At 38.9% G+C, this 19,026-nt stretch overlaps 1 protein-coding gene across 8 annotated transcripts in view; it reads right to left on the bottom strand.

Annotated features, from left to right (window-relative positions):
- TRIQK (triple QxxK/R motif containing) overlaps positions 1–19,026 on the bottom strand; it is a 116,007-nt gene that overhangs the window by 73,149 nt on the left and 23,832 nt on the right. For 2 of the 8 annotated variants that reach the window (XM_071737931.1, XM_071737930.1), the window contains exon 1: positions 14,342–14,538. The exons of the other annotated variants lie outside the window; for them this stretch is intronic. In XM_071737931.1, the coding sequence (XP_071594032.1) occupies positions 14,342–14,444 (103 nt within the window). In that variant the 5' untranslated portion in view covers positions 14,445–14,538. Of the gene's footprint in view, positions 1–14,341; positions 14,539–19,026 lie in introns of those variants that run through there. 8 annotated transcript variants of the gene reach the window in all.

Here is a 19,026-nt window from a genome sequence, read left to right on the forward strand (position 1 = left end):
CCCTTTACATCCCATAGAGACTTCTCCAAAGAAAGAGTAATAGCAGCCTAGGATGGTCTAAAGTGGTCCCTGGCAGCACCTCTTTTTCTGTCATCAACAACACAGAGAGTGCAGAGTTGTTCACCCAAGTCAGGTGGCATAGTAAAACTTCCAAAAAAGTTAGGTGAAATAAAACTAGATCTGAAGGAGAAGTGGAGAAGGATGATTGGTTTCCTACATTATCAAACCCTCAGGACATTTGTAGACATCACTGAAGTACCTTAGAAGTACTACTAGTACTATGGAGAGAGCATCACAGAGCCAGAGAGAGGTAAAATGCATCCAAAGGCACAGCTTAGCTGGTGGTGCCCACTGAATTCCACCCTTGCTTAGGTGCCCAAACCAGTTAGCTACACCTGTGCTGCAGTACCACTTGTGAATATTGTTCTTCAGAATCATTTCTGTGTCCCAGCTGTGGTCTCTGGGGCTTTAAGCTAAAGACTCAAAAGACAGTTTAGGTTAGGAGAGTTTTCTGGAGATCGCCTACTTCAACCCTCCACTCACAACAGAGCCCATTTCTAAATTGTATTTAGCCTGAAAGTTAGCTTTGGTTGCTCAGGGAGCTAGTCTAGTTGAGCTTATCTAGCTAACTTTGAATATTCCCAAAAGTGAAGATTCCCCAACCTCTCCAAGAAATTTCTTTCAACATTTTACCATCCTTCTGGTAAAAACATTTTTGTCCTACGCAATAGGAATGTTCATGTTCTAACTTGTCTCTGGTGTCTCCTGTCCTACTATTGTGCACCTCTGAGAAAAGTTAGGCTTCCCCCTGTCTGTGGTCTCCCATTAAATATTTGTAGACAGCAAAAACATCTCAGTTGAGATTTCTCTTCTTAAGAGTTGAATAAACCAACTCTCTCACACTCTCCTTGCACATTCTGAGCTTCAGATGGTTGTCTGAAGCCCTTCACTGGAATCACTTTACTATGTCCATGTTGTCCTAGTTTTGAAGATGGGCATGATGCTTGATTTTTTTTTTCCAATCATAAGGGAAAAATTCCCTGGAACCAGTGAAATGGCTAACAGCTCAGGGAGAATTTGGACATAAAATCCAATTGCCTGAAATACCTTAAAAACAATGCTATAGTAATGTAACTCAAGTGCAGCAAGGAATTCAGTAGGGCCTACAAACAGCAAGTCAATGGACTAAAATGTTCAAATCAGTCTGCACTTCCAACACTTACATAATTTAAAGTAGTTTGTTTTTAATAGGAGGGAATATAAGGGTTTTTTTTTTACTTTATGGCTTGGGATTCCTCAAAACTGAGCTCTATCAACTCATACACAGTGGCAGAACTTTTATTTAAGTGTTTTTATTAATGCCAGCAAGTTAGATGTCTGGCATAGTGTTTTTGCACGTGCTTTGTAACACCACCAAGATCCATAAAGGTTCTGGCTAGGCACCTAGCTCCTAAGGTGGGCATACATAAGTATATGATGAAGTATCTTTTGAGAGATTTAAAATCAGGCACTATATATACATTGAGTAATAACTGCAACTCAGTGAAACCCTATAAAACTATACACACACCTTAGACATGCATGCCTTATCCATAACACTAGCTCTAAAACCAGAAGTAACTTCATTTTGGATGTTAGAGGAATCTCAGAAAAAAACAAAAATCAAAACTCAAAAAATCAAAACCAAACCAACCAACCAACCAAAGAAAATCCCAAAAACAAAAAAACAAACAAAAAAACCACCCCAAAATAAAACAAAAAATTCCAAGGGAATTTCAGGCCTAACTTCAGTTAAAATCAGACAGAAAATCACTAATCAGTAAGAGTGTTACAATCTATGTTTGAGAATCAGTGCCAGAACTCCATCTTATGTCTACAGAAACGAGACCAAGCTTTCTTGTATTCATCATTGAGTTTTGTGCTCTTAGTGTCACACAGATGTATTCAGTGACCATTTTTTCCTAAAGAAGCAAAAGTAAGATTTTCTTACTTTTAATTGTTGCGATTTCAAACAAACTTTTAGGGCCTTGGCTTAACAGATACATTTTGAAATGCCTTATATACACTAAAGAATATGTCTGTACTCAGAAAAAGCACTACTCCCCTAAACTCCCATCCCATGGCCTCACTCTTTTTTATTCAGGTTTAATGGCAGCTCAAATCACTGACCATTTTTCAGTCTTGAGAGACAGAATAGCTTGATACTAATAACACATTTGCAAAGGACACATCATCTTTTAACACAACACTAAGTGCTCAGGGACAACTTTTCTTCTGTAGACACAATGAGCTCTGAGCTCAGGCTTGACATTTAATGCTACAAAGATAATCCAACCAGTCATTCAAGAGGGGTAAATTAATTTTCGAGCAACTATATTTCAGATTTAAGCCAACAAGAAGGATGCATTGAAATGAGTAAGTTCCTTTCATGGTGCATGCAAGACTAAAACCACACCAGAATCTAAGGAACCCTTAAGTGTATCAGAATATACCCATTAAATTATTACTCTCTTTCTCTGATTCCAAAACAGAAGTCTGGTCATATTTGTTAAACCTAATATACTGTCTAGAAACAGAATCCCCTGAAGATCCCTCAGAATTTGCTATAAGCTGCTATGAAAAGCAGCTTTTCATTAAACACATATTTACATTTAAAATTGTATTAGACATACATTGATTACAATATGTAAATAAGATCACATTTAAATTAGTGCTTTTTCTGATACTTCTTTTAAGGAATATTTTAAAAATCTACATAAGCAATTAAGAAATTCAGAAAACCATTTATCAATAATGTACAAAACAAAAAAATAACACCAATACTTTAAATCAACTGCTTAGTCAGGTAATTTCATTGTTTCAATACCTGCAGAATATACTCAATTAACTGCAAGGCAAAAGATCTGAAGAACAGCACTAAAAACCTTGATGCTTACGAGATACTATTTGATGGGAAGTCCTTTTTCCCATGTTTCAGTGCTAAAACATCTTTTACAGTATTTTGCTCAAGCCCAACATGTGAATGCCTGCAGCCATTAAAAGGCAATAGCTCCATGTAAAAGGAGTATCCTGAGCACACACATTCTTCAATTAACCTTTCCAACAATCTCTTCAACATTTCATTTCATACAACTATGAAAACACTAAAAACCCTTTTTAAAAATAAAGACAATTAATTTGAAACAAATCACTGGTTGCATGCTTTGCTTCTTCACCATCTACATAATATATGCATGTATTAATGTGCATATGTAGTTTTGAGCACATTTTTATTACTTTGCTATGGAACAACTACTAGCAGTTGCACTTTCATATAAACAACTATGTTTTAGTAAATTCTGAAAATTTAAAAGAAAAAAAACAAAACAACAACTACTTAAGAGTGAAGTACTCACCTTTATTGCAAATAAAAGCCATACTTTTATCAAACATTTGGTTAGATGATCTTTGAACAACAGAAACCATGGTACTACTTCTCTGATGATGAGAGGTGGGGAAAGGCAGTGTAAGGTGTGGTTTGAGGGACCTATAGCACAGAAAGAGCCTTTCTGCTTTCTGCATTCATCTCAAATTTGGCTTACTTAATTTTTATTAACTTTTCTGGCTGCAGATAAAGGCAAATGTTATATGCCCCCAAAAAAGTGAGAACAGACTAATGGGCAGAGCTGTCTAGGAAGATAGAGGGAACATGCAGCACCATCATTCCAGAGCTGTGCAAGTCCTGACTGTGCTCTTCTGGTCTTTGCCATCTCAGTTTCTAGAGATCTCATACTCATTTTAATATATCCCATTTAAAAGTGTATTCATAGATCACTTAATAGGGTGAAAAGAAAAACAGGGGAGGATCTGACAGATGGGAGCTAAGTAGCAAAGCCAAGAAAAAAGAGATAATTTAATTATTGTTACAGATACTGACCTGGGGGACACATCTAGTGACCATGTTCCACACAGGGGCTACAGAGTCACAGAAAAACAGAGACAGGACACAGAAAATGGAGATGGCACAGCCTCATTAGTTTCCCCCCTGTAGTTCACCAGGTTTATCATCAAAAGTTTTCTCATGTCCAGTATCTAACTTAAATCTCAATATTGAACTCTTAGTACATTACTTTTTGACACATGCAACACAGGCTTGGATGACAGTTGATTTGTTCCCTTCCTCCTGCATGAGGCTTTTATATATTTAATGACTGCCATTACACCTCTTGAGTCTTGTGCTCTCCAGATAGCACAAGTCTTTCAATCTCAGTCCCTCAGTCTTTGTTTTCTGGGCTCTTCTTGTTCTCCTCTGGACTTTTTTCCTCTTCTTTGTACAAAGCTGAATGCAGCACTTCATCTGAGACCTTATGGGTATCTTTTATGTATACAATTTCACTACACATTCAATCACAGTGAATCCACACACTGTCATAAACCCTTTCTCCAAAATTATTGCCTAAACATTTCTGATCCATATTCATTCTACAGGGTGACTATGTATACCACAGGTAAGAACCTTGACCCTTCCCCTGTTGGCTTATACTCTTTTTTTTCCTAAGTCATTTCATTAACTACTCAAATTTAGTTTGAATTTTAATCTTAAATACTTTTTAATACTGGCATAATTTGTAAAATAAATTGATCATCTCACTTGCTATTAAAATACTGGGTCCAGGACAGACCCCTGTGGATCCCTCATTACACTTTTATCAGCAGAAAATAAACCATTAATAAGTCCCATGAACAGCTTTCATACCATTTTGGTATCTATCCTGCAGTAGCTTCATATTCATGCATCTCTAGTTTGTTTCCCAGAATGCATTTGTCAAAAAGCCTTGACAAGGTCAAAACATATGGCACCTCTTCCTCCTCCCCACAGATAAGGTTTGTTACTCTGTCAGAGAAGAAAATTTGATTGATTTGAGAAATCACATTGGTTGTTGCTTACTTCCTTGTACTGTAGGCGTGTGCAAGACACTGTCTCTCCCTGTCCTGAAGAGCTTGCTTTGAAGGATGAAGAATCTGCATTCAATAATTTATGAATACTTCTGTCCCATCTGTTGGCTTTATAATTAGAGGTGAGATCCAATAAAAGCTATCCTGTACTTATGTGGGAAAATACTACTAACAGTCCTCCTCTGAGAGCACTTAAAATATAAGAAAAGACAATTTAGTGACTGATGACCTGGTCCTACAATTCGGTTGCTCACAGGAAAGCACAGACATGTAACAGATGCTCCACAAAAAAAATCCTCACTGTTCTCCTTATCCCTGAAACTATAAAGCCAAACACTTTCCCTATTGTCTTACGTAAATTACACTCTTTTGACCTTAAACAGAACAGGAGCAACTGAAATCACAGGCAAAGTCAAAGATTCCCTACAGGGATTTTTTTTTTTTTACTAAAAAAACCCCACACATATGTAAACGATTCTAATACCATGATAAAAAGGAAAGGAATAGCTCCTTCCCTCTTTCCCTCCTAAAGAAAACCCCTCCAACAGCCCTGGTCTACCTGAACCAGCAAGAAACTCCTCCAGACCATGTCTCTTGCATTAAGCTTAACCTCTTGATCACATGAACAGACCCAAACCAACCCTTGCCTGAAAAATGTTTACAGTACCAGTAATATGAAATGTATTCCAAGTTACTGTAGTCTATGTCATGCTACTGCTAGACAACATCATTCACAACAACTGCTGAATATGCACCAAGACATCACCAAGTACTGTAATAATAAAATTAAACCTTCTGCATGAGGGTCAGTGGTGTTTCAGAATTAATCATAGAACCATTAAATCATACAATCTGAGAATGGTTTGGGTTGAAAGGGATCTCACCACCCTCACAGGAAAGAATGTCTTCCTAATATCTAACCTAAATCTCCCCTCTTCTAGTTTGAAATCATTTCCCCTTCTTCTCTAGCTACACACCTGTGTAAAAAGCCCTACACCAGCTTTCTTGTAGGCCCCCTTCAGATATTGAAAAGTCACTATAAGGTCACCTTGGAGCCTCCTCTTCTCTAGGCTGAACAATTCAAATTTCCTCAGCCTGTCTTCATAGGAGAGGTGCTGCCCTTTGATCATTTTAGTGGCTCTTCTCTGGACACGTTCCAGGAGCTTTGCATCTGGGGGACTCCAGAACTGGACACATTCCAAGGGCTGGGGTCTCACAAGAGCAGAGTAGAGGGGGAGAGTCACCTCCCTTGACTGGCTGGCTGTGCTTCTTTTGATCCAGCCCAGTTGGCTTTCTGGGCTGCAAGCACACATTGACAGCTCATCTTCAGCTTCTGGTCCACCAATACCCCCAAGTCCTTCTCCTCAGGGCTGTCCTCAACCCTTTCTTCTCCCAGCCTTTTATTCACACATGTGACTTCCTCAACTCAGGTGCAGAACCTTGCACTTGGCCTTATTGAACCTGATGCAGTTTGTACAAGCCCACATCTCAAGCCTGTCAGGGTCCCTCTGGATGGCGTCCCTTCCCTCCAGTGTCCTGACTTCACCACACAGTTTGGCGTCGTCAACAAACTTGCTGAGGGTGCATTTGAAGGATGAGGATCTCTCTCCCTCTGCTGTAGTAACCCCACACTACCTGATGTTTTCAACCTTATTAAATGACTGGGGTCTGTTCCTGGAAGATGTCAGCAGGACTGTGGCACCACATGGATCTGGAGTTATCCTCTCCCCTGTGCCCCTGCTCTTCCAAGAGCACCCTCCCAGGAGGCACAAACCTCCCCAACTGAACCTGACTATCCATTCTGCTGTGGGACTTTGCTTAGAGGAGGGATAAGGACAGCTAGTCCAGGAAAGGAAGGACACAACCTGTCACCCACACCTTCCTCATCCCCAACTGGAACAGAGGGACACAGCTTCTGTCCCCAGTCCAGCTGAGGGTGGCACAGAAAAGCGGAGCAACCTGGGAAACAGACAATGATTTACAAAACAGTACAGGACTTCCACAGCAGATTTTCCAGTATGCATCTATTTCCAACAGTTTCACAGTTTTCTGTTCTCACACACGATAGTACAGCAGTATTTGAATGGTATTAATATAACACTCAGCATTAAATAATATACCCACTTTAGCAGAAAGCAAAAAAGTAAATAAAGTCTTGTGGCAAACAAAGGACAATGACAAAGTCACGTGATGAGCCAGGGACAGAGCCTCAGAGCCAGTGCAGTTCAGCAGAAACCATGGTCACTTCTCTCTCATGCTTGCCTTGTTGTGCTGAAATCCCTTTTAAAATTAGCCCAAGCCCTTGCTGCCAAGATTAAAACCTTTCTTCACTTCAAATCAACTCATTGTTAATTCACCACTAGTTCCACAACTTGCTAAAGAAAAGCTTCCCAACTCTGACCAGTCTCTACCAGAGCTAGAATTTATGGGCAGTGGACTAAATTTATGGATTCACAGCATTCAACTAGGGGTGGAGAAACTGTGTGGGGCACCCTATGGCCAATCACAGCCACATCACACCCCAAGGACAACAGCACAGCCTAAAACAAGGAACAGAAGATATCCAGGTGAAGAGACATGCATGAGGTTAGACACCAGAAGAATGGCACAGCCATGATCCTGAATGCCTTAACTTCTGATCCAGGGTCTCATCCAGTGGATAATGCTCTTCTCAGGATTGAAAATAAATTGGATGCTGTCTGCCAAGATGCAGTAATTCCTTCTAGTAAGTCCTATCATTCTGGACCAGCTGTATTTTACACGACCATCCCAAAATACAAGTTGTAATTTATTAATTCTGCTTAAGTAAAAGGTTTCCAGTAATACTGTCAGCATTTGCAATTCTCACTTCAATGAAGCATATTGCAAAGGATGCTTTGTCAGACCTATATATCACTGTCACTCCAGAAGTCAATGTGCTGACAGTCTTAGCAGAGGTGGATGTTACAGGATACTGTGAAAGTGATTATGTAAGATGGAAAGTCAGGTTTTTGGAGTCTCACTCCAGCAATGCAGAAATCAGAGGCTTTTCATGGAATTAGTGGGGAAGGGAACATCTCTTGTACACATCACCATTATCCCTTGGGATCCTAAAATTACTTGTAAGGAATAATCTCTCCAACTCACTCATAATTTTAGCACTCCTAAGAACTACATATCTTCAGTTCACCCATAATTTCAACTTATTTCCTTCAACAGAAACACCACCTGACAGGTCTTAACTAAAAGTGAATGACAGCAGCAGCAGCTTACTTAAAAGTGTAAAGGAAATGCATATTTATGAGTACCAAGAGTAATAGTTTATGGACCTCAGAACTAAAGGTGTCATAATATCTTGAAGGCATATTAGAAGACACAATTTTACCTTCAAAAACCAAACTAGGCTACAGCCAACGATAAGATCCATGTTAGTGTTACCATAATAGGATACAGGAATTTGCCTAAATTTAAAATTTACTTTCATTTTTCCAGACATACTGCTCCATCCTTTTCTTTTTCCTTTCTGAAGACTCACAGAAAGAGAACGACGTGTGTATGCATGTAGTGTATTAAAATATGCAAAATAATGGCAGATTACTCCTGACTTCAGGAGTGGACTTGCTGCCTTGCAAGGGAATGTCTGGTATCATGAACAAACACTGCAATCTTCAATATAGGATCAAGAATAGCTAAATTAAGCTTCACATCTCTTTAGGCATATAGATTTGTCAAGGAACTTAAAAGACAGGGGTTTTCTCCAACCACTTTGCCATCAGAGTGATGGTAACTTGCTGATGTTTTGAATAAAGTCAGTTGGTTTAAGTAGTATTCTTACTGTGATCATTACTATATTACAAACAATTTAAATAGTGAAAGACATGTATTAGGGCAATTTATTCAAAGAAACAACAACTGCTCCCTGAAAAAGTTTTTCCAAAGCTTGATTCCACAGCACCATCTTTTAAGTAACTACCTCTTGGAGGAAACACACAAAACCTGAAGAGACTGCTGAGGAAAACAGTTTTCCAGATGGAAAACTATTAACAGAGCAGATATAGTAGGGACCAGTTTTCTATTCCTGAATATTCTATAAAATTACTGTATGACCTTGGGAAATCTCTTTTCCTTCCAAAACCTTGGTAGTCATCAAAAAATTCTGAGATCCTGGTCTAATGGTGTAATAGCCATAAAAAACACTCAAGAGTATCATCTATTAGAGATTATTATCTGATAGTCTAGAAGAATTTCTTTTTCAAGATTTTAAAATCACATTTACAAATATAAGAAACAATTTAAATAAGTAACTGAAGCTGCTACTGACCCTTAAAGGCAATTTCTTATTCATTAAAAATGCATGTTAAATATTTATAAATCCACAAACAAAGCAATTTCAGTTTCTGAAATTGAAAGCACACAGAATTAAACAGATTTAAAAAGAAAAGTAACTTTCAGCTACGCCTGTGTCCTCACAGATTGATTATATGGGTACTCTTGTGACCATAAAGGTGCTACATAACCTCATGCTCCTCCTTCCTCTTCCTTTGTTGAAGCACATGACACAGGACACAAAACTTCAGGCACACACCACAGATGACCAGTGACTTGGTCCAAGTGCATCTCCTGCAGGGAAGTCCTCATGTGCAGTAACAGCAGAGAAAAGCCCTCACCTCCTGTGGTGGCTTCCAACAGGCAGGACAGGCTTTGGTCAGAACTGACAAGAGATTTTTTTGTGAACCTCCTGAACAGTTCTGTTAACATTTCTTGCTCAGATTAATTCTGTTCCTTAATCATACTAGAAAGGACACATTTATTATACCTACCATTCAGAGTGAAAAGGTCAATGCCTTTCCATTTCAGAGTAATTTTTCAGTTCCTCACAACCTAGAGGTTTGTCTCAAGTTTGGAGTGTACTGTTTTTCTGTACGCCTCACTTCATAAATAGATACAGAAACACAGAACAAAGCAAAGCCACACACCCTCTCTACAGTCTGTTTTTTAACAGTTCATTTCTTCAAGAGAGGAGACACAACTTCACTTGCAGTAACACCATGGTTCTTATGACAGACATATTTTTTCTAGATCCAAGAAAAGGCCAGTGAATCTCACTATGCCAAGTTATAAGAATTTAGCAAATGGATTTTGCATATGCAGAATACAGGACACTAAATTATTAAAAAAAAAATTACTGCAACTAACATTTCAGTGAAATGTGCATGAATTTAAGATATACATCCAGTTACTTCTTAGTTATTTTGCTGCAAAATCCATTGCAGAAATGCAATGCTAATTTAATGTCAGTGTTCTATTCCGCAATTTCTTTTTGCTTACAATAAAAGGGCTAAATAGCAAGGCAAAAGAATTCCCTGACAGTTTACTTCTGGTGGACTAGTGTTTTTGTTTTAATTGGTTTTCTCCACCAAAATACCATAGGAAAACTCTTTAGGCACCCACCTGTATTTTTAATACAGATATGGATACTAGCAAGTTCAAAGACAAGTACTGAAAAGTGAATTAATGTCTGCTTCTAACACATATACACTATTACAGAATTTTATGAATTTTCATCCTTTTATGACAATGTATGCTGCTCAGAAGCCCCCTCCTTTTTCAGTAGCTAAATAAATATGGAGAAGGTGCATTGATCAAGTTGCATGAAATGTAAATGAGGTAAAGGAGCAATGGTAGATGACATGCATTTATGGTTAGACTAATAGAAAAGGACAAGAATATTTTTTCCTTTCTCGACTATATGTTTTGGGTATGATCTTGGAAAAGCCTTTCGTGTTTTGTTTTATCAAGCACGCAGGCAGTTCCAGATAATAAGTCTTCGTTCTTCCATGGCAATAGTCTTACCCCATTCTTCTCTGAGGCCAGCATCCCACATAACAATTAAACCACAGCTTTAGCTGAGAAGACCTTGTGATACCTTAGTGACCAATAATCCACATAGATACATACAGCTTAATCACTTTATATTTCAGGTGTTTACCCAACTATAACCCACTCTAGCCAGTGTATCAACCTATAGCAAGATTTACTGGGTACTTCCCATGTCCTCAATACAGGCAGCATCCACTTCCAAGACCTGATTTATTTCATGCCAAAGATATCAGTAGTGCTTAGTGCTGCACACTCATATGAATTTCCTTCAAAATGTACTGATCTAGGTTAAAAGAAACATTGGGAAATTACTGATTTTTCATATACGGTGGAGAAGGAAAACTCCATCTAATGACATCATTTCAGTCAGCAATGCACGCAGTGGAGATGGCCCATAGTACAAAGCTCTTACTCCACATCCCTTGGCACTTGCAGCTAACCCTTTCCAAACTCTTCTTATTTGCTTACAACATGAAACTGTTCCCAGGTTGCTTGACAACCTAAAATATACCATGCATTCTCTTTTTTTCTCCTCTGGAAATAAGCTAATTGCTAGAAGTATTTGGTATGAATGATTTTTTTTTAGTTTCCCATTGACATTTTTTTGATGAGTGTCTGTGTCATATCCTGTTCCAATCAGTGGGGTCATGCTGCAACAGCTGGGGCTCAGGGGTGACACAGGAAAGTCCTACCAAAGATGTATGATTAGGGATCCTCTGAGAAACTGCAAGCTATACTTAATACCAGACTCGTAAGTACTGCACTGGTACAATATAAAGAAGAAAAAGAGCATCAACACCAAATGTACTCCCCCAGCAGTATATTAAAAAACATCTCAAAAACAAATGTTAGAGATGATGCTGTGGAAATGTTTTGATAGTTTCACCACATTATTTTGAGAGCGCAGACACTGCTAAAACAAGTTATGATCAAAGTGTGCCCCTTTTCCCTTGTTTCTCACCTTTCAACATGAATTTCATTTTCTCTTCAACAAAAAAGGAAAAAGTCTGTGAAATTCAAGACCGTGTTTTCAGTTCTCCTGAAATCTTGATTTTGGTGAAAATACTCAGCATTAATTTTTCCGCAAGTAAAAAGACAGTCAGAAAGTTATGGCAATCCTTCCAAATGCATTTTCAACTTATAAATATCTCAGAAAGCTGCTCCATTTCACAGTGAAACTTTGTCCATATGGAACATATGACTAGGAAGGACTTGGTGAACTACTGAAATCCAGTAGTCTGTGAGTGAAAACACCATTCATTTCTTCTCAGAGCTGATCATAGAAAACGATCGATATGAAAAGAAATTAGAGTTTTGGGGCTTTTTTTTGTCCTTAGTACTAGAAGTAGGACATTACTCAAGAAGCTCAGTCTCCTGCTGGTGAGAAACTACCTTCTAATTTCCAGATATGTTTTGTTACAGGCAATTTACATAGATAAAGACTGGATATATATATATGGACTGTTGTCTTTCCCAAGTGTTTAGTTCCAAAATATTCATTAAGAGGAACCATATTAGTCTTAGTTTGTGTTCATCTGGTTGGACAAGACTCTTTTTGGTCGTCCTAGCAGTGCATTCAGCACCTCCTTCACTTTTGATTTATCTTTCTTAAGAACAGATGAGCAAAAAAATACTCAGTGTTTCAAAATAACTGCCTCCAGTGCCCTATATAATGACTTTCCTATTTCTCACGTCTACTTTAAAAACATACAAGGATAAAATATATACTTTGGCTGACCATGAGAAACAAGGGGGTCCTTTTCTCTATGACTTCCAGCTGATGAAATGATAGCATTGGTATCAAGCTAGCTGGTCATCAAAGTAAAGATATAAGCCATATTTTAAGATGATGATGCAACCCACCCTGACATTCCCACACAGAAATGTATCAGAAGTATCATAGCATTAGTTTTCTGGTTCTACATCTGCCCATGCCAAGGAGCATTCTGAGCACTCTGGGAACCTTTTCTGTGGTAGAACTCTATGTCAGTACCACTATAACCAAATATTCCCAGCATTTTAGAAACAAGTGAGAATAACAGCAGAGAATTTCAGAATAATTCATGGTGAAAGTGACCTCTGAAGGTTACCTTCTCTAACTAGAAGCTAGGCCAAACTAATTTTGAAGTTATATCACATAGCTCAGGTCTTCATACAACTCAAGTTCCAAAAAATTTCCAAAGATGGAAATGGGACAAGTTCTATGGGCAATCTGTACTGGTGTTTAGCCCTCTTTAGTGATGGAACTTCTCCAAAATTATTACTAAGTTAGTAACAAGCACAGTTCTTTGATAGGATTTTGACAACAGACAACAAGCAAATTGTGAAGAAACATTGTAAGCCTTTCCATTATCTAGATGTTATTAATTTTACCTTCACACTTACTGATTGGATTTTGCTTCCAGTTACAAGGATAAGCATCTGAAATAACTTTGCTAAATTCAGTGGTGTGATACCTGTCCCAAATCTCCACCACCATAAAATCTACCCTTCCTACTCACAGCCTCTTGACTGTAGGAAGTGTTTCTCTTCCGACTAAAAATTACCTGAAAAGTAGCTGGATAAAGTAAGAAAGTTAACACTGTACTGTGCTTTTTAATTTCTCTCTTTGCATTGGTGACAGAAGTAACATGGGGAAGACAGTCCTCTGTAGGCTACATTTTTTCTGCTTTTGCCACAGCCAAAATATTTCTTTCTCCTCTGAAGAGTACATGAAAGCAGTTGTCTCTTTGTTCTTTTCGTGATGATTACTAACTTGAATTTGATAGTTTTCTCTACACAAACTCAACAGGTCATACTTGCTTTTTCCATTAAGCCATTTGGACAGAAACTCTTCCACGGAATATATGCTATTGGATTTGCAGTTTTCCAAGCTGCCTATCAAGATACATGGAGCCTCCTGTGCTGCAGACATGAGTCTGATTTTCTTGTAACTCTACCAGTCGCTTCCATCTGGTATTGTACTTAACAGGTTGATTTTCTGAGACTCTTCACACCATGAAGTATGTTAAGGATTGTACCTCCAGTTCTATTTGATTTGCAATTTATTCAATGTTTCTCCCTGTGCACTTCATTCTAGTTTGCACGGTCCCCATTTCTTCCAGAAAAGACAGGGGACTGCAGTCTATCTTTCATTTCTGGAAAAGTATTTCTTCAGAGATAATTCCACTAGTCACTTCATTCCATTTCTTTCTAGTATTCAGTGGGTAAAATACACTGTAATATACCCGAGTGTTATGGAAAAGGTGGTAGTAAAAAAAGGACTGTATTCAGGTTTTGTTGTGGCTTCCATATGTATGGAAGATGAAATCATTGTTCACTGCAGACAGTATAAAATAAGTCTAAGAATACATGGGTTTGGACTATCATAGTTTTTAGTTTTAAAGTAATTCAGCCAGTAGGACTGATGTGACTGACAGAAGCCACTAAATTGAAATCAAAGTGATTCTAAGAAATCAGGGAAAGCCTATGAAGGAAGCAACTCCTTACACTTCCTCATCTCTACAGTCTGTATATTATATGGAATAAATACTATTTCTAGACTTACTTGAGGTGTGGCTTGGCTTTGCAGTGTGTTCAACGGCAACACTGGCTTGTGGAAATTGTTGGCCTGAGTTTTGCCACACACTTCTGTCCCTGAAGTGTGCCATCCTGCTCTTCCATGCATATTAGCTCCATTTGTGCATGCAGTCAGATGATGAAGCAGATCAGGGAATTGATTCAACTGAAAAACTTCCCATCATGTTTTTTCTTCAAGCTGGATCAAAATGGCTCACAAACAGCTGTGCTTAGTATACTCTATACTCAGCATGGCATACTATATTCAGGATGGTATAGTACACGTTGTGACATGGGGACAGGAACAACTAAATGTTGTAGCTGTTGCTAAAGGTCACTGTAATGTCAAACTGTAGCCTCTAACTGGTAGTAGTAATATAGTATGCAACGTCAGTAGGAACTGGAAGACAAAGTTCTGTACACTTCAATTGTTACAACAGTCCCTGGCTCAGTTTGTGCTCAGAGTAGCCCTCCCATGCAATTCCTACACATGGCTCATGAGTTAACATGGGCCTGGAGCAATGCTCAATAAGCACATTGCAAGCAGCCACTCTGTTTTAGGGATAAAACAGTTTAACAGTATGGTCAGGGTCATTCAGTGCCAGTTGGTTTCTGTTCCAGAGAGCAATATCAGGCTCGTTTACCTTGCAAGTGCAGGCAAGAATCACCAGCCCAGACTCAGACTTCTCAAGCATAAGAAGAGAAGCCTACAGAGGTGAATCTTACACATCCTCACTCAGTATCTGCAGATATTTTAACACCTCCCAGGAGCAGGTAAAAACTTCTTCCATCTCTTCATTGACGGTGACTGAAGGTCCCCCAGGTCAGGTCTACACAAATAGTTGTGCACTCTGCCCCTGTACTCAGCACTGGTGAGGCCACACCTCGAGTCCTGTGTCCAGTTCTGGGCCCCTCAGTTCAGGAAGGATATCGAGGTCCTGGAGCAGGTCCAAAGGAGGGCAACCAGGCTGGTGAAGGGACTCGAGCACAGATGCTATGAGGAGAGGCTGAGGGAGCTGGGGCTGTTCAGCCTGGAGAAGAGGAGGCTCAGGGGAGACCTCATCACTCTCTACAACTCCCTGAAAGGAGGGTGTAGCCAGGGGGGGGTTGGTCTCTTTTCCCAGGCAACTCTCAGCAAGACAAGAGGGCACGGTCTCAAGTTGTGCCAGGGGAGGTTTAGCTTGGACATTAGAAAGAATTTATTTACCGAGAGGGTGATCAAGCATTGGAATGGGCTGCCCTGGGAAGTAGTGGATTCTCCGTCCCTGGAGATATTTAAAAAGAGACTGGATGAGAGACTCAGTGCCATGGTCTGGTAACTGCAGTGGTAGTGGATCAAGGGTTGGACTTGATGATCTCTGAGGTCCCTTCCAACGCAGCCAATTCTATGATTCTCATTCTGACTGTGATGTGAACTCGGTAGCTGCAAGCCAACATCAGACCATGAGATGCACTGCCATATTTCACAGCATCATGGCCCAGTTAATTATGCTAAGAGGCAGGTCAACATGAGCACTGTGCTCAAGAGATTCAAGGCTGAGAGTTTTAACACATCCACCTTCTGAGCTCAGACTTATTCACAACAGTTTCAATGAATCTGGGCAACACTCATCAGTATGCCATAACCTTGAGCTGAAGGGACCACTCTAATGCTGAGACATTGTTTCACTCCATATGCTAGTTCATTATCCAGCTCCTCTCTGTTTTGACTGCCAACAAATAATGATGTTTTTCAACACTTCTCCACTAGGAACTGAATGCACAAACATCGCATCATAAATGCCACCCAACATCTGCCAGGCAGTTACCATCTTCCCATAACTAACACCTAGGCTGAACCTGAGCAAGTGATTTAGTGACGAGCTGTGTCGCATCCTCTTACCTATCACACTCTAGATCATCCAGAATCAAATTCTTATAAACAAGAAAGCCCACAGGTATTCTAGTAAAATACCATAGGAAAATTAATTCTAATAAAGAAACCCAATGCATTCTAAAGTCAATTATTTTGTTAATTAAAAATCAAATATCAGAATCAACGATGTTGGTATTGCTACAAATCTTACAGCACCAATGCAGATATGGTGATAATGATAGCCACAAAAAATAAACTAAGAAAAAGGCAGGCTTTTTCCAGCTTTTCTATTTAACAGGCAGTCAAAACTCTTGAAAATATTATTACTTAACATGTGAATTATTTTAGAACAGTGCCAATAGACAGACTTGGCCTCCTGGTAAATGGAGTATATATGTAGCTGGGATGATGACAAGGACTAGATTTCAAGTAAAGTATTTCATAGATAAAACAACAAATTAGTGACATGCTTTGTATTATTTGTAAATTTATTAATTGCGACCAGAGACTAAATCAGGGCAGAGTATTTGATTTGCCACATTCCACCTCTTATTGCAGAGCTCTCTGTTCACTTCATGGTGCTTTGCTGTACTGAACCAACTTCTACACAAACGAAACATCTCAAAATAACTTTGAATGTGTAAATATTTTCAATAGTGCTTATATTCTGCCTTTACCATTGAGTAAATGCAAAAGCTAGTTGCATAGTATTTATAGTTCATGTAACTGTAATTCAAATAAAGCAACTGCTTTTTCATATTTTTATTCTAGCAGTCTGAGCTTATTATAATCATTCTCCTGCTGCCCTGTTACTTCATTTCCCACCCAACACTTAAAGCCTGCAAGTAATACATAAGGCCTAGCAGACAATCCCATAAATAGTTCAAGACCTTGAAAACCGCAATGTAACCAGTTCCTAACTTTCTTCCAAAATAAGGCATAATAGATGTGCACAAGCTTCCACTGAAAAAATATTAATACAAACCAGTTACAGAAATCCCTGACAATGTGCAATTAATGAACCACATGATAGCAATCACCAATGTAAACAAATTCCTTACAAAAGCCAGATGGTCATGCTTACCCTGAACACAGACATCTAACACATTTTCTTAGGGCCACAAATAGGTGTGATACCTGCTGAACTACATGCTGCACACATGGTCAAGTCCTGAAGCAAGAAGTACAAAAATCCCTTCAGTTCAAACTCTTGAATTGAGCCAAGGAGACTCTTATGTTGTTCTTAGACCACCGCTCTCAGCAATGCTCACCAAACTCCTTGCTGCTTTCCTTTCTGTTAGTCCAGGCAGTGGAGGGGAAACAGAAGTTTTAACAGTGCTGGACTGGAAAGGCAAAAACCTCACTGCACCAAATAGAACAGCACAACACCTGAGAGCATTAGAACTGGAGAAATGCACTTAGAATTACACACCATGTCCACGACGAACATCTCTCAAGCATATCCTGACAGAGACATGTGCACTGGGCATTTCATTCTTATGCCTTCTGCATTGTTGCCTTATGATAAAGTAATATGAAATCAGATTTGTAGTTCACTGCCCAGCACTCCTTGCCTTGATATTGACCTATTACTTAGAAATATAAGCACGTGCACCATACGCAGAGAATGCACATACAGGAACACTGTATACACAGAAAAATTATGTCTGAGATTATTTTAGAAATGGGTGTCTATAGTTAGATTTACAGATTCACATTGAGATACAAGTACTTTGAAGTTCACCCTTCACACATACAAACTAAGATTTTCAAAGCCTGGTGAAAGAATTTCTAAAAACATCAAACTGCTCTGACTCTAAATGTAATATAGACATGTTTTTATCCCTATAGTGAAACTTTTATGTATTTTGGAGAGGATGCAAAGATGCTGGTTTAGGTTGACTTTTTTTGACTTCAAAAATTAATCCATTGTAGAGTGGATCAGAAGCTGAGAATAAGTACAAGCACAAATATGGCTCATTTCAAGAACCCTGTAGACAGCAGATACCTTACAGGAATTGAAAGTGTTTGAAATAACACCATGTTGAAATGCAGTTCAGCAACTGGAAACAGTATGTCAAATTTCACTCTCATTTACATTTAGAAAAAAATTCACAGCAACTCCAGGGAGTGAAATAGTGATATTGTTGATGAGATTAAAATAAGAGCAGGTTATGAGCCTCCATCTGTATAAAAGTACTAAGCAAGTGTGGTATAAATGTATAGAAAAAGTGGTATAATCAAACAAGTTCAAAGAAAGTCTAGATTTTTCTGTGGAGTGGGGTCAAGAGCCAGGGGTTAGATATACCATCTTCCTCTGAACACACTCCCACAGTCCCCTGGCTCAGCATCCACCTCTCCAGTCCCTGCTCAGGCTGGGGCTTCATTTACTTGGCAAATGAAAACTAAATAATATCTGTGAAAACACAAGTACATATACAGATCAACCATCATCTTTTATGCTCTGACCCAAGGCAATAAAATATACTTTTACTTTGGACTTTAAAAAAATAAGTGATCACCATACTGTATGTGCTTAAAATCCATCATCAGGCTTCACAGAACATATTTAAAACCATCCCAGTCATCACCAAATCTGGATTAAATTAGCACAGCCAGACAAGGTTTTACTTCAGACCAGTGTTTTCCTCAGCCACTTCTGCTTTAGTTTCCAAGAAGTGATGCTACTGGCACAAAACTGAAATCCAAACAGCAATCACTGACCAAAAGATCTAGTTCAACTTTTGTGACAAAGAAATTCATTCTTCATAAAACCCCCTCCCAAACAAAAGAAAAGGGATGACACATGGTACCTGTGC

The sequence above is a fragment of the Heliangelus exortis genome, chromosome 2 (assembly GCF_036169615.1).
Source record: "Heliangelus exortis chromosome 2, bHelExo1.hap1, whole genome shotgun sequence".
Taxonomy (NCBI): domain Eukaryota; kingdom Metazoa; phylum Chordata; class Aves; order Apodiformes; family Trochilidae; genus Heliangelus; species Heliangelus exortis.